This window comes from Artemia sp. Qi Xiang Cuo, chromosome 1 (genome assembly GCF_049724085.1).
Source record: "Artemia sp. Qi Xiang Cuo chromosome 1, ASM4972408v1, whole genome shotgun sequence".
NCBI lineage: Eukaryota > Metazoa > Arthropoda > Branchiopoda > Anostraca > Artemiidae > Artemia > Artemia sp. Qi Xiang Cuo.
Genome location: NC_142794.1, coordinates 47,711,851 through 47,727,229, shown reverse-complemented (window position 1 = coordinate 47,727,229; position 15,379 = coordinate 47,711,851). Strand labels below are relative to the sequence as shown.

The 15,379-nt window shown below is 35.0% G+C and overlaps 1 protein-coding gene across 1 annotated transcript in view; it reads right to left on the bottom strand.

Annotated features, from left to right (window-relative positions):
* Window positions 1-1,388: 1,388 nt before the first annotated feature.
* The window catches only part of Ack (activated Cdc42 kinase), a 49,655-nt gene continuing 35,664 nt past the window's right edge, over window positions 1,389-15,379 (bottom strand). The window contains exons 7-11 of the mRNA XM_089095198.1: window positions 14,950-15,110; window positions 13,347-13,504; window positions 10,314-10,453; window positions 6,154-6,276; window positions 1,389-3,318 (exon numbers count right to left, since the gene is read on the bottom strand). Of these exons, the coding sequence (XP_088951324.1) occupies window positions 1,940-3,318; window positions 6,154-6,276; window positions 10,314-10,453; window positions 13,347-13,504; window positions 14,950-15,110 (1,961 nt within the window). The 3' untranslated portion in view covers window positions 1,389-1,939. The remainder of the gene's footprint in view (window positions 3,319-6,153; window positions 6,277-10,313; window positions 10,454-13,346; window positions 13,505-14,949; window positions 15,111-15,379) is intronic.

Below are 15,379 nucleotides of genomic sequence, written 5' to 3'. Positions count from 1 at the left end.
TGAAAATGAAAATGACAAAAGGGCTTGCTTTTGTTCTATTTGACCTCTAGAAATCTGTTGAAGCAAAAAATAAAAGTTTCTCCAAGTTAATTCTCCATTAAGCACTTATCTGTATCAATTAGAGTTTCACGCATATATAGCTCAATGTATAAAAATAATAACAACAAACAAAATGAATTAAAACTTTGTCTAAACAAGGAAAATTCAGAAAAACAAAACTCAATCATTTATTCAGAATCAGCGAAATAATATTATTGCACATAAAAAAAACTTCTAGACCTTTGGAATCAAGTATAAATGAACAACACTTTATAAAGTCAAATAAAAACCTATGCATAATATTAAGCATAGGAAGCAGCTACTCGAGAAAACGGAAAGAAAGAAAATGACTTATATCACGTTTCACGAATTCACAAACAAAAAAATTATTTCGTGGGGGAGGGAGAGGTGGCATATTCGGTAAAATATTTTTTATTTACGAGGGGAGGGAAGGGCAAGGGCTCGAAGCACGACCTTCCCCTACCTACGTGCCTTTTAGGGATGGACCCAACACAATAAAGCAATGAACTTAATTTGGGCCACCTCGTTATAGCTTCAGTTTGAATCCATTGTGCATCACACAGCTGGGTTCTGTACTAAGGGCAATTCTGGTGCTTATGTCATATTTTACACACCATAAAAAGTCTGAACAATCGGAAAACAAATCCCAGTCTTGAAAGCAACTGAGCAAGAAAAAGCTCATATTCTACTACTGGCAGGATCTTACTTTTTAAACTGGGTAAACATACCGGCAAACGCTTAAAAAGTTTCTGCTATTTTATCTTACTGTTGAACATTAGATATCTTATAACATGCAATTTTTTTCGAATCTCCAGAATTAACATAAGCATAAATTATTTGACTGATTGGCTTTTTGAAGAGGGTCTGGAGAGGCTTGAACTCTTCGAAACACAAATAGAATTATGACAACTAATTCTTTTTGTAAATACACTTAGCTGAAAAACAGGCAAACACTCTGTATATACGCGGGCGATCTTGTAAAGACCCAAAATATAGACATAGACAGCATAATATATGTGGTAGCCAATTTAACATTAAAAGCTAGTAATATTATAAACTTAAGCCAATACATTTTTTTGAAAAGAGATGGAAGAGGAAGAGAGGTTATACAGAGAATATATAATAACCTAAAAGATTACTTTGAAGTAATATTTGCATATTATTACTAACAGATTATTATTATTTTCGATATCACTATTTCATAAGTGAATGTCACCGAATTCAAGCTCATGTCCAATAAAGAAGAAAAACAATAATAGAATGACATGCTAAAAAAAAAAAAAAAAAAAAAAAAAAAAAAAAAAAAAAAAAAAAAAATATATATATATAAACCAAGATAAATGAATAAAAGCTGTTCCAAGTCTAATATAATTCTTTATAATCCAGGCACGTACCTGACAAATCCTGATCACCCAGGCACGTACGCATTATTTTTTTTATTGGGAGAGGGCAAAAGTAGTAAGCTTTTGGCGAGGGGGCAGTTAGTAGTCAGGATTGAGAGGAATTAAGAAGGTTTTTAATCCCTTAAGCATTCTAAGCCCAAATCAATAATTAAAAAATAATAATACATTTATAAAAAAAAAACATAAAATAAACAACTAGAGTTTGAGCATTCAATCTCGAAGCAAAGCAAAATGCTGCTTCAAGATTGAAGCAATTTTAATTCTTTTATCAAGAAGCTTTTGACCAGAGAGTTGCCATGAATAGAATCTAAGGTAGTGAGAATACGGATATATCTCAAATAAGAATGTAGTATATACACTGTCATCTATGTATGATGAATTAAAAAAATTAATATCGAATATAGATGCACTTCTGAGCATAACCAGAATGTAGGAAAAAACACTGCCAACATGCTGCCTCAAATGCATTTTTTTAGTTAGAATGATTCAATTAAACGTGCAGCAGCCATTTCTAAGTCCCAATCACACGAAGCAAGTATATTTTCACATTCAACTTTATCACAAAGACCTAGCCTATAAAGCTTCTCAACTTTCAAAAACCTTAATGCGGACTCAAAATCACTATTGCATATGTTTAAGGCCTGTCTATATTCAGATTCTGAGATTCCTGGCAACTTTTCTTTGAGCCCCTTTACTAAAAAGTCAAGGCTTACTACGTTTTCTTTAATGCTTTGTTTAACTGCTTCGTTATATGCATGGATCTGGGCATAGCGATCAGCACTACAATTGGCGAGATTTGGAGACACAAACTGCTTTGCCGTATTCGATGGTTTTTGTCGTGCATCTTTGTTCGTTAAATTATTCTTACTGATAACTAATGTTTTTTCAAGTTCAGATATGAATGACGGGTCAAGAACGTTACACTTTTGCTGAGACGTTTGAGACGAGCTTGTTGATGGTTGCTCAATTCGAAAATTTGAAGCAGAACATTCACTTGTCCGTTTACTTCCATCAATAACTGTGTCAATCCAACTAAAAGCTTCATCCCTTTTCCGTCGAAGTTCCGGATCCTGGATATTTAATTGTGGGCAAGAAGATCTTGATTCACTGGTTTTTGCACTGCCGCTTCCAAACATCGCCATACTCTGAGGTCTTTCAAATTCTGCTAAAGGACTTGGCGTTCCATACCGTTCACTCTCGAAAGATCTTGAAACATTCCAAGAAGCACTAGAAGTTACACAAGGAACAATTTCAGAAACTCGATTTGCTATCAAATCATCACTAGTACTAGCACTAATTTCCACTTCGTGATTATTAGCTGTAGAACGGCAAGCATCGTCGCTTATCCTATTAATAATATCACATGACTGTTCAACTGTTGTTGATCTCCGGCCACCATATCTACCGTCCGTGATAAAAGGATCATCCGCAGGATCTATTACATATGCAACACTCTTAGGTAAAACAAGAGATTCATTAAACTCACATGAGGGTATTTGAGAAGGTTCCGGTTTCAATGGTTCATCATATGGTCTAGCTTGGATACTACCATATACAGTACTAATAGAGATGTTACTTTGAGATGTATTTACTTTATCATAAAAGGGACTTGTCGGATGTAGTGTAACAGGTGATATCGGTGCCATGTCATAAACATGGGGCTGAAGATTAGCATAGGCAGGGATTTCAGCTGCACTTTCCTCCAGGTTTATCAGCATATCTACAGGCGCACTTGACCTAGAATTCGACGTGGAGCTCGCTTGAACTTGAGTGAAACTTAACTCTTCATCATTATCATTGATGAACTTGGAATACATGAATTGCCTGGTTTGTACTATTTTAGGTGGGACGTACCCTGAAATAAGCAATTAGAAGTGAACAAATACAAAAACGAACTCCTTGAATTATAAAACTAAATAGAAAACATCCAAAAGAAATATAGACCACCAAAACTTTAGAGGAAGATGGGTTGTTCTTACTGGATGAAGCCTCCTCAGTTCAACTATATTTTTATTTGGTTGTAACTTTAGCATAAAATACAGTAGTATATAAAAATCTGTAATGACACTCAAAAACTGCTTTTTAAAACAGAAAACTAAAAGAAGTGTGATGGCATGATTCCGGACAAGAAAGTTAAATATTCGTAAATATTAGAGTCGATAATGACCGAGAGTTATTTGAAGATCCAACAAGTGCAACAAAGAGTAAAAAAAAAAAAAAAACAGCAAACGTTCCACATTCCTATCGTTTTAATTAAGGGACGTCATTTTCCCTTCCCGCCTAAGGTTTGAAAATAAACATTATGAGGCTCAAGGAGGGACAAGATTTATAAAAATCCTGGACAGAAATAAATTTCCTGTAGTCTTTTTCTAGGAGAATTTTTTGGCTCTTGCCTTATCCCCAAAGAACAGTTGATATAACTTCTCCCTCCAACATCGGCCTGGCTCCCAAGGCCACCGTCGACGGCGTTAAAGGTTTTCTTTATGGAACATAATCGAAAATTTTGACCTTTGATAAAGTTATAATAAAAAAGGAAAGGAAAAGGCAGAGTTTGCATTCCAAGCCAAAGTATAAAACTACAATTACATTTTACCATCATTATGAGGGAAATATTTATAACAAAACAAATAACTATTGATGCCTGGTAGCAGCAGGCTGCCGCCTCAACTAAGGAGAAATGATGGATTTTGACAGGTTTCTCAAAGAAAGAAACACATCATTAAATAAACCATCTAGTTGAATTCAATCAAAGAAAAGAAAGGTATAAAAAGAGAAAAAATCCTTTCAGAAACTCATTGTAGATTTGAAACTCCTTAGGGTTTATTCTACCAAAATTTGAAATGACGATTCCAGAATCTGATCATTTATTTAGTAGATTTAAGATAGCTCAGTAGGCTCTGGGAGTCAAAAGCTAATTTTGTTGGCCCAAAGCTGTTTTGTTACAGAAATTATGTTACAGAAAAAAGAAGTTTTTTTACTTGAAAATTCTTAAGGAGTTTACTTTAAAAATATGCTTTAATGCATAACTAAAATGCTTTAATGTATTACTCGCGTATAAATGAGTAAAGCTTTCAACACTTCAACTCTTCCCTGTTTCCATTTCCTATCCTGATTTATTTTTTTATTTGCTGATGATTCCAAGGTTTTCTATCAAGTATTTTGCAGTAGGTTGCATTAAGACATGGCTAATTGTGGACAGAGAAAAGCCAAGACAGAGAAAGTCCAAGTAATTGAGAGGCAAATGTTTAAATGGCTGGGGCAAGGGTAAATGGCAGGAGTATGCATGGTTTCTCTTATTGGACACATACACTTCAACTATTCCCTGTTTCCATTTCCTATCCTGATTGATTTTTTTATTTGCTGATGATTCCAAGGTTTTTTGGTGAATGATAATGGTAAACAAGAATTCTAAACAAAAGTACAGCTTCAAAGTCGTAAACCAAAAAAAAAAAAAAAAAAAAATTCCGTGTCAAATGTTTTGGCAATAATTATCTTTCTGAGAATTCTCTCGGGACTGCTTCAGAAAGCTTAATAGCCTTAGGTCAAAGATGCGTCTTTTACCTCCAAGCAATGTTTTTGAAGATAAGATAAGGGTTTATTCCAAAAACAACACAACACAAAAAAAAAAATGACCTTCCATAAGCTAACGCTTGTTCGGAAGTATTTACCCTCTTAAAATTAACACTTATAATAACATACTAAAGAGAAAGACGAGGGAGAAAAAAAAAAAAAAAAAAAAAGAAAAAGAAAAAAAAAGAAGAAAAAATGAAAATCTTAAACTCACTCGGCTCCTGGTCGCAATAACCAAAAATCAATACTTCACATACTCCAAAACTTCCCGCCGCCATCCCATAAATAATAATAAAAAAAAAAAAAAAAAAAAAAAAAAAATAAATATAGGAAAAACGGGAAAAACGGGTTCCGGGCAAACCTGAGAGTGACTCAACTATACCACCCTTTAAACAAATTCATACAAATTCATACCTATGGAGACAAAGGGTTTTAAGGAAAAATAAATTCGAAGAAAAAATAAATTAGAGAATTGGCCAATTTACACCAACTTGGGCATAAGCTTATTGTAACTCCTTCCTTTTTAGCTCTGGCCACTAGGAATTGTTTAAAAGAATATCGAAAACTACTACTACTACTACTACTAACAACTCACCGCAGCACCAGGCCGCCTGAGACCAACACAGCTACGCACGCTCCTCTTCCATCCAAATTTATTCAAAGCCTCCCTCTTTACACCCTCCAAGGAAGTTCCCATTTCCTTTAAATCTTTCTTTATGACATCCTCCCACACCAGACGAGGACGACCTGTTTTCCGTTTAGCCCTAGACGGTTGGCCAAAAAGGAGAATATTCGGTAATCTGTCATCCTTCATCCGCATTCGTCCTAGCCATCATAACCTTTCTTTCATTAAAGCCCTAGAAAGCGGGATTGAACCACATTTTTTGTACAGAAAACTGTTTGAGATACAGTCAGTCAAACTTTCAATGACTTTCAAACAGATTATTTCAAATATTACGATAATTTTGACGTTGTGGATTCGTCAAAAGGTAAACTTTAGAATATTCTTTTTAAAATTTTTGAATCTAGCTAATATCTCACCTTCAACAGCTTTCTATTTTTAACATTTAAACGAGCCATCCTCGAATCAATATTGTAATTTTGTTTAAAAGTAACTTACGGGATAAGCCAGCAGCATTAGGATTCATTCCCAAAAGATCGGGTGGAGACATGGGATTTCGCAAGTAAACCTCATCGATATGAACTGGACTTCCCCAGGAATTTCCACCAGATGATCCGTGACCTACACGTACAAAAGAAGTAGATTAGTTCGTAAATCAGATTGTACATCACAGAATACTACACCTCCACATTGGCTCAGTTTCCCATAAAGCTGACCGTCTTTAATTTTCTGTAGGTAACTCAGTGGTTAATATAAAGCCAAATTATATTGCACTTTGCCAGGCATCAATGTCTCAGTAACATCTACCTTGGGCCCATGCCTCCTCCTTCCCCCTACTCTCCGAAAAATTAATTGTTGTCCAATTTTTATACCATTTATTATATTTTATGTGTAATTCACCCATTTTGATATTTTTTTGAAGCTATTACCCCCTTTCCATCCAAAAAAAATATCACATGTCATGTGCCCAGTGTGTACCTGTGGTTTGCTCAATTATACTGATGTTTCTGTTAGCTTGAATATTTTTGTTCAATATTGTACAACAAGAATCCAATGAACTAAATATTTAGGTTTGATGGCCACTTCACAGCAGTACCCCATTAACTTTGGAAGAGCCCTTGCTTTAGGTCTATCTAAAGGGCATTTACAGACGCGATCAGAAGTTCCATCAGTTTTTCCCAATTCTCTTTAATCACCAAATGGTTTTGGCAAATTCATTTGTCGATGACAACTACAATTGCAATTGCTAAAAGTTTAAGGATATCTATATAAAAAAAACTCAATTCATTACAATGATTTTAAAAATATCGTTGGTTTAATTAAATAAAATAACTTTAGTTGCGACTCAAAGTCTCCGAATAAAATAACAATGTTCGGAGTGTTAGAGCGAGCCCTGCCAATTGTTACCAAAACTGTAAAACAAAGTGAAACAATATTTACATCAAAATAAAACATGAAACATGAAAATCACGACCCGATTTGTTTTTTTTGAAATTTTTAAACCCAGCCCCCTCCCCAACCCAATCCTAACAAACATATTAAGAGGTACACTTTTTTCAGAGCGATTATCATTCTCAAGCATTGTTATACATGAAGAAAACAACAAGAGATGATAGGGGATGAAAGATTCCACACCTGCCCCCTCGTGAGCCTTTGACATGCTGTTAGAAACAACACATAATAAACAGTGATACAATAAAGGTTTTCAAATATAATTAAACACTACAATTAAAGCTTAAAAGGCATGATTATAATCCTATTAACTAGAACGAAGGGGGGGGGGGCTCAGTTACCCGCACTTTCCGTCTAAGTTTGACTTCTAATGTTCTGAAAGCTTTTTAGACTGAAACAAAATTAGCCAGTGGGTAATTGCAAGTGTTTTGTTTACGGATTGCCTTAAAGAAGAATCATACTTACTCCCACCATTATACCCGTGCCATTTAAACATTTTTGCCTCTCAATTACTCGGACTATCTGTCTTGGCTTTTTTCCTACAATTAGCCATGCCTTGATGCCTATTGCAATATACTTTATTTTCAATTCAAAATCAACGGATTACCGTTGTACGGGAAGTGATTATTTAAAACAAATACCAATAAATAAGCACTTTCCTTCACCAAGCTAGCAGCAAGATAAAAAAAAAAAAACAAAATCTCTCCACCAAAAAAAAAAAAAAACACACAAAAAGACTAGCGTTTGAGCATTCAATCTCGAAGCAATACAAAAGCTACTTCAATATTAAAATAATTTTACAACTTTTGAACAGATTGTGTCAAGAAAAGATTTCAGTGTTTTAAAGTAATATTAAAAAATAAAAAAAAATAATCAAAACAAGCTTTAAAAGTTAAGATTATAGGGCAGAAGATATAATGGTGTGATATAAGACAAGAAAATGAAATGTTGCAAATATTAGAGCCAATAATGCCACAAAACCATTTAAAAAGCTTTAAAGCATCGAATACATGCAGAAAAGAGTAAAAAAACGAGACAAAATGTTCCATAAGTGTGTGGTTCAAATTGTTGGCATTTATTTAAGGGAAACCCCGTTGAGCCATCCGCTCCTCCTCCAAGGATTGAGAACTATTACAATATGATTTAAAGAGGATAGATTCTTAAAAGTTTTGAAAAGAAAGGAGTTTTCTACAGTCTTCCCCTGGGGAAATTTCGGCTGTTGTCCTTCCCCCGAAGGACAATTGAAATAAGCCCTTTCCTCAAAATACACCAGACTCGTAAAGCTAACTTCCAAGCTCTTAAAAGTTTTCTTTGTACGAACATAATCCATAATTCAAATATTTGATAAAACTGTATAATAAAAAGGCAGATAGGCGCTTTGTATTCCAAGGCAAAAATATAAATCTTGTTTTAATTCCATATTTATTATGAACAGAACTTATTTCTAAGAAAAACGAATTCGACTATTGTTGCAATCCCTGGTTCCTGCCACAAGTAAGCAAGAATGTGAGATTTTGGAAAACATTTATAGAGTGATAAACATGTTAAAATCTACCATGGAGCTTTAGTCAATTACTTGAAAAAACAATAGAAAGCAAAACATAAGCAATAATGAATAAAAGGAAAAAGGTTTGCTTTCAGAAATTCAATTAATTTTAAAACTTATTTAGGTTTTATTCAACCAACAAAAGAGCGACGACTAAAAATCTGATCATTTATACAGTAGAGAAAAGGAGAGGATCAATGAATTTCTTCTGAAGTGTCTGAGTACAAAAAAATTAACTGCTTAATATAATTAGGGCTTTCTGAGTCCATTATTGTTTTTCTGATTAAGGTGATACTGTGAAACGAGATTAATGATATTGACTTGAGTTGGTTTTTAGGTGGTTCAATTGCGATTAAAATCTATTTTTCGGTCAGTCTGTTTTTGGAGGGACTTGGATTGCAACAAGACAGCCTATGTTGGACTGGGATTGTTACTTCCTATTTTGTCTTATCATTTTCTACTCGCAAGAGAGGCATTTGCCCCCAATTTTTCGGTCTCCCTCACTAGTCTATATATATTTATTTTGTCTTAGTTCAAAGATGGCTATTTGGTACTTAGTATTTTCATTGAAAAAGTATTTTTCAGGACCCACCAAAATCCCACCATTAGATTCAGCACATTAGTGAACCCTACTGTGGAGGTTTCAAGCTCCTATCTACAAAAATGTGTAATTTTACATTTTTTCCAAGAAGAAAGATCACAGATACATGTTATTTTTTTACGAAGTAATTTGTAATATCAGTCGGTAAAAATGACCAGCCAGGGGCTAAAATCCAATTCCCCCCCTCTCCAACCTATTGGCTAGAGACGGCTCTGATCAGTACAAGACAAAGTCCATGGAAAATGATTACCCGAGCTTCTTAATCCCAGCTTGTTATCTCTCTACACTTCCGTCATAAAGCAACTCTTCTATAGTTGCCACTAATTTCATACTCTTAAATTACTTTCTTTAATCTTTATATTACCCTGCTATGAAAAATCAACCCCAAAAGCACGAAGAAGGATTCAAAATAAATAAAAATGCAAAAACAAATGTAATAGAACATTATACAATACTTTCTGCCTATATTTTGGAATATAGGTGGAATATTCCGAAATTCTATCTTTTTTTCATTATTTTTATTTCTCATGCTTTCTTTTTGGCTGTTGAATTTTGCATGGGGGGGGGATTATTCCACGGCGGGAATAATCCCCTGGCAGGGATTTTCCACGAGAAAAATTTCTGGGGATATTTCCCGGGTGGAATACGCCTTTCACCAGTCAAACTACATAAAATATATTTGCTGGTTCTGTTTTTTTTTTGCATATTTTTCCCATGACATTGCAACGATTTGCAAACATTGGATATTTAGCAATTTTTAAGTTATAATCAAATTTTAAGTACCATTATTCAGACCATGCTACTTTCTAACATTTGAATCTTCTTGATATTCCTAGTTTTTCAATTAACACTCGGGGATAATATATTTATTTAGGCTAGGCATTACTCTTTTGTTATTCCTTGGGGTAAATTTGCCTTTCAAGAAAGAATACAATAAAATTCAACAACTTGAAGACATATATTTATGAGAAGACATACAATTTATTTTGACGCCCTGAATTTTTTTTTTTTTTTTTTAGTGTTATTAAAGAATTTAGTTAATAAGCCATTAATTTGTACCTGTATGTATAAAAGAATGTCTCAAGGGGCGACTAATATCTTCTCCGGTTAGTTTCCTTTGTGGATCAACAACAACTCGCGGAAACAATCCAACCTGATATGTTCTCTGATTCTGTCCAGTCCACCAGTGATGATCAGCCCTAAGAGGATTAAATTTAAAATGATAATCTGTGCCAAACAAACTTTTTACAACTAGTTTGGCTTTCAATGTCGTAGTTCAAAGCCAAAACTATTCATCTGAACAATTGACGGATTCGCCTCATACAATTAAGAGCATGATGGTATAAAGCTTGAGCATTTGTAGTGTATTTGACGAAGACACATCTTAGATGCATAAGGCCCAAAGTTAAAATTGGCAGGCTTGCCCTGACTTGGACAAGACTATACCCAGCAGTACTGAACCTATAATAAGGACAGGCTAAGTAATTCAACATAAATAATAAAAGAAAGCCCCCATTTTTTTCTTTTACCAATTAATAGTCATACTCAAGGAAGTTGCTCATCCCCATTCAAATATGTGTGTAACTCAAATACCATTCATTCAACCCCATACAATCCAAACGCGTTTAGCTCAACCCCCATTCAACCCCACCTCATTCAACTCAACTCTCATTCATTTCAACCCATGGTAATTTCCCTCTCCTTTAACTCAGCCTTCATTCAAATTGACCCCACACAACTGATTTTTCGTAAAACACGTTAACTGAGCACTTCTTGCAGAAATATATGGCCAGCCTTAGAATAAGTTTTAACCAGTGCTGATTAGAAGGCCAAAAGTTTATCTCGTTTGATTCGCAGTTTACAGCTTACATTGCAATGCACTGAACTTAAGGTTCACGATGAGGCACACGATTAGACTCCGCTGGACGCCTCCTTAAGTCTAATTCCGAAAAATTCATTGATACTTTTCTATTAAGTTGCGGGCCTGAAAATTCTATTGTTTTGAAGGAATCCGTCGTGCGAGTCTTCCCACGCTTAAAGTATAAAAAAAACATCTAGTGTTGACGAGGCGAATATGCTTCACAGTCTCCACGATAGTGAGCTACTGGTTAATTGTATTTCTCTTTCTATGTGAGTTTTTGTCGTCAAAAGCGTTTTGCCTTCTTCTTTCTCGATAGAAGATCTATCTGCAATGCCAAGAAAAGGTAAAATTGATATCATGTTCATCTTCCATCCTAAAACGATGACTATTATTTTCTACAAGCTTCCTTTTCCTATCAAGTGCCTTTTATCGATAATCCACATTTTAAGTACCACTTCGGGCTCCAGCATCGTCTCTTCTGTAGCAGCGAATTACCTGCTGTTGACATCGCACTGATTGACCTCAGCAGGTCCACCAAAACTCGTGTATTTGCAAGCCATGATTTGCGCAAGGTCTTCAACACATAGATTCACGCTCCTATGCTACTTCATGCAGCAAAATGTGGGTGAGCCCCTCTTAAGGAAGCACTCTCGGAGACATGTATTCTCATCTCGAACTTCGGTAAATATTTGACGGATCCTCTACTGTTGGCCCTCAGCTCCCATAAATGTCTAGCCCTGCCTTTGGTCATATACCACGAGCTGATATTCTTGTTGATGCTGCAAAAGGAACTTTACAAAGGTTCCGTTATTGAAATATAAACACATAAACCCTTTGTTTTTGCTAATGGAGTCCTTGATGGAGTCCTAGGTGCTCAATCAGAAGCTCCTTTTTCTTTTTTCCTTGCTAGCCATAACATGTTGCTAGTTTGTAATGCCGAAGATGAACCTGAAACGTCCTATCCAGTCACCGTATTGAGGGTGGTCTTTGACTCGCTGTAATCTGGTTATATAAGACCTCATCTTGAATTTGGCAGTGAAAAGTCCGAAGTTATATTTTTTTTTTTTTATGTCTGACAGGAAGCAACAGCCTCAAAAAGATTGAAACAGTAGGATTAAGGCAGTCAATCCCCCATTTGACACCTTCGATAAGACATAAACGAAAGTTTTTGACGGCTGACAACAAACCTCGACTTGGGTTTACCAACCCATCTTTGTAATAAAAGAGGGGTTATCTAATTGTAGAGCTTATCATTCAGTAGCGCTTTCATATTACTTGTAGGGTTATGGAAACTACCAATGGTCAAGTCAGGCTTAGCTTTGTTTTCTTGTATTTCGCACAATATCTTCTACGTTTTCCCCCACGAACTTCTGACTCTTATCTTATGAGAAAGCATACCATTGCTGATATTATTATTTTTGTAGAAAAACAAGCATCTGTTTACAATATCCAGGCATTGAAGCTAAGCAACTGACTGTATTATCTTCACTTATGTCTTTGTCTTCCATAATTTTTATTATTGTGAGTTGTGCACATGTTTATACTATTGTTCCTTTTTTTTTCTCTGCCCCGCCTTTTGTTTTCTAGGAGAAGTTTTGAAATAAACAAAATGGTTAACGCATAGTTTAAATAAATAACTCCCCATTTGGCATACGATGATATATGAACGGTTTCAAATTAAAAATGAAAAAAAAATAACTGAAACAACCTTTAGTTAAAGAAATCAGTAGCCTACTACACAAAGTGATTATGTTTAAGATTCAAAGGGTCGTATAAAAATCGTCTTGTAAGTTTTCCAGTATTCAATGCATATCTCGTTAGTTAACTTAAGCAACATCTTTAACAAATAGAAAACTTCTTAAAAAGAAACAAGCAAAAAAAAAAAACAATTCTAAACCCTTTGAAGGTCTGAGATTTACATTTTACAAAGATTACATTTGACTGAATAATTATTGTAATTTTTTTTGCAGATTATTGTCCAATCAGGACCCTAAAAGGCCAAAAAACTATTTGTTGCTCATTCAAACAATGATTAAATGCCAAGAAAATTTGCTTTCTATTTCCCTTGTAAAAGAAGTTGTACAGTAGGTTTAATAAAACCGGCCTTATAAAAATAAAACTGCCCATATTCATTTTTAATACTTGTTTTTCTTTTTCGATGACGAATAGTTGAATTTAAGGGACGATGGTCTCTTGTCGACGTGGGTCAAGAAAGCGTAAATGCGACTTACTGGCCATTTACAATCGCAATCTTATCACCTTCGTCAATTTCGAGTTTTTCATCTTCTTTGAAAGATGTAACGGCTCGCATTATCACTGGCATTCTTTCATAGCATCGCTGCCTCATTTCACTAAAACCTGGTCTTTCGCTTGGATTCTTCAACCAACACTGTGAAAAAATATATATTAAAAAAAAACATAAAAAACATAAAACACATAAAAAATAAAAAAAATAAAATAAAAAATCCAACTAGCTAGAATACACCCCTCAGGGCAAGGGTTGTAAGTTATGCCCTGGGGGCATTTAAGATTTTTATAGAAAGCGTTTCCGTAGAAACTTCAAAAAGGCTCATTCGATTGGGAATTCAAAGGGCTGGTGCTATTTTGATTAGTCGGAATTGATTGGAGGGCAAGTTTCCCCCTTCTCGCGCCCATCCTTTCCCAAAAGACATCCCATCGCAGTTTCAAAATAACCATTCTGTTCAATGTGGTTGAAAATTCTGGAAATTAGGTCTTTGATAATGACAGCCCCCCCCCCCCACAGCCCGCAGGGCAGGGGTTATAAGTTATGCCTGAGTGCATATAAGGTTTTCATAGAAAGCGTTATCGTAGAAACTTCAAAAGGGGCTCATTCGATTGGAAATTGAAATGGCTAGTGCCCTTTTTAATAGTCGAAAGTGATTGGAAGGGAACTAACACCCCTTCCACGCCCACCATTTATCCAAACGCATCCAATCAAAATTTTGAGATAGTTCAAAGTTCTGGAAATTAGGTCTTTGAGGATGATAACCCCCTCATAGCCCTCAGGGCAAGTTATACCCTGGGGGCATATAAGGTTATTATTGAAAGCTTTGTCATAGAAACTTGGAAAAGGGCGCATTCGATTGGAAACAGTCCCAGAGAATTGGGACTGTTTCAAATCCCTTTGTGAAACTTTTTGAAGTTTAACCACAGCCAAGTTCAAGGCGGGCATTTTCTTTAATGCTGATATCTAGAAGCTTTTGAAGGATAGAAAACCCGAGAATAGCAGGACGACAAAATAGAATGAAGTTTAGATTGCCTTCAATCGTATATTTTTTTTTTATAGTTACCACAATAAAACAAATTAAAGCAGTATGATATTGATTTTCTTCGAGAAGCTTCACCAATGGTTTTCAGAAGCTTCAGCATGATGTAAAAGTTTAAACTCAAGGGAACTTTTTTATTTTCTCTCGACAATAACAGCTACTACGGTTTGGCAACAGTGGTTTTCATCCATTTAAAACTACAAAAAATAATCGATTGCTGAAGAATCAGAAGAATTGCTGAAGAATCAGAGCAAATTATTTTATATAGTTTTTAATAGACAAAAACCAATGTTCTCAGAGATAAAAAACCAATGTTGTTAGATCGTGCATGCAAATTTGCCTGACTAATTTTTTTTTTTGAATAAAATTTTATTAAAAATATCGATATTAATTTTTCAAACAATCGCGACGTAATGAAGAAAAACAGAGGCAATTTTCGAGACCAACACACCAAATAAAGTAGTCCGTCTGGTAAGTCTGTTCATAAAATAGTAATAATAATAGAAAGGCGTAGACACGTAAGCAAATGACAAACCAGTTTATTTACCTTTTTAAGTAACTCAGAAATAAAAGGAGGGGCAGCTTCTGGCTCACGAAGTCTCTCTCCTGTATCAATCTTTTTCAATATTTCAGATCCATTTAAGCCAATCCAAGGCTCCTCTCCAAAAGTGAACATCTCCCACAGAGTAACACCGAACATCCAGGCATCTAAAAAAAAAAAAAAAAAAAAAAAAAAAATAGTTTCCCTAGGTTTGTGAGCGATTCATGTTCTAGAGCATAGAAAAATCATGTGATAGCTTAAAGCCCCTCCTATGTCTTTCTAGTTAAGCCGTTCACGCCTACACACTTAAGATATTTCATTCCAACGATACAGTAGACACAGGGGTAAATACTATATTGCAGATTTGCTTCTTTGAAATTGATTTAACGTGTAATTAAACCTCCCCCCCTTTTTTTTTGCTCGATAACTCATAAAA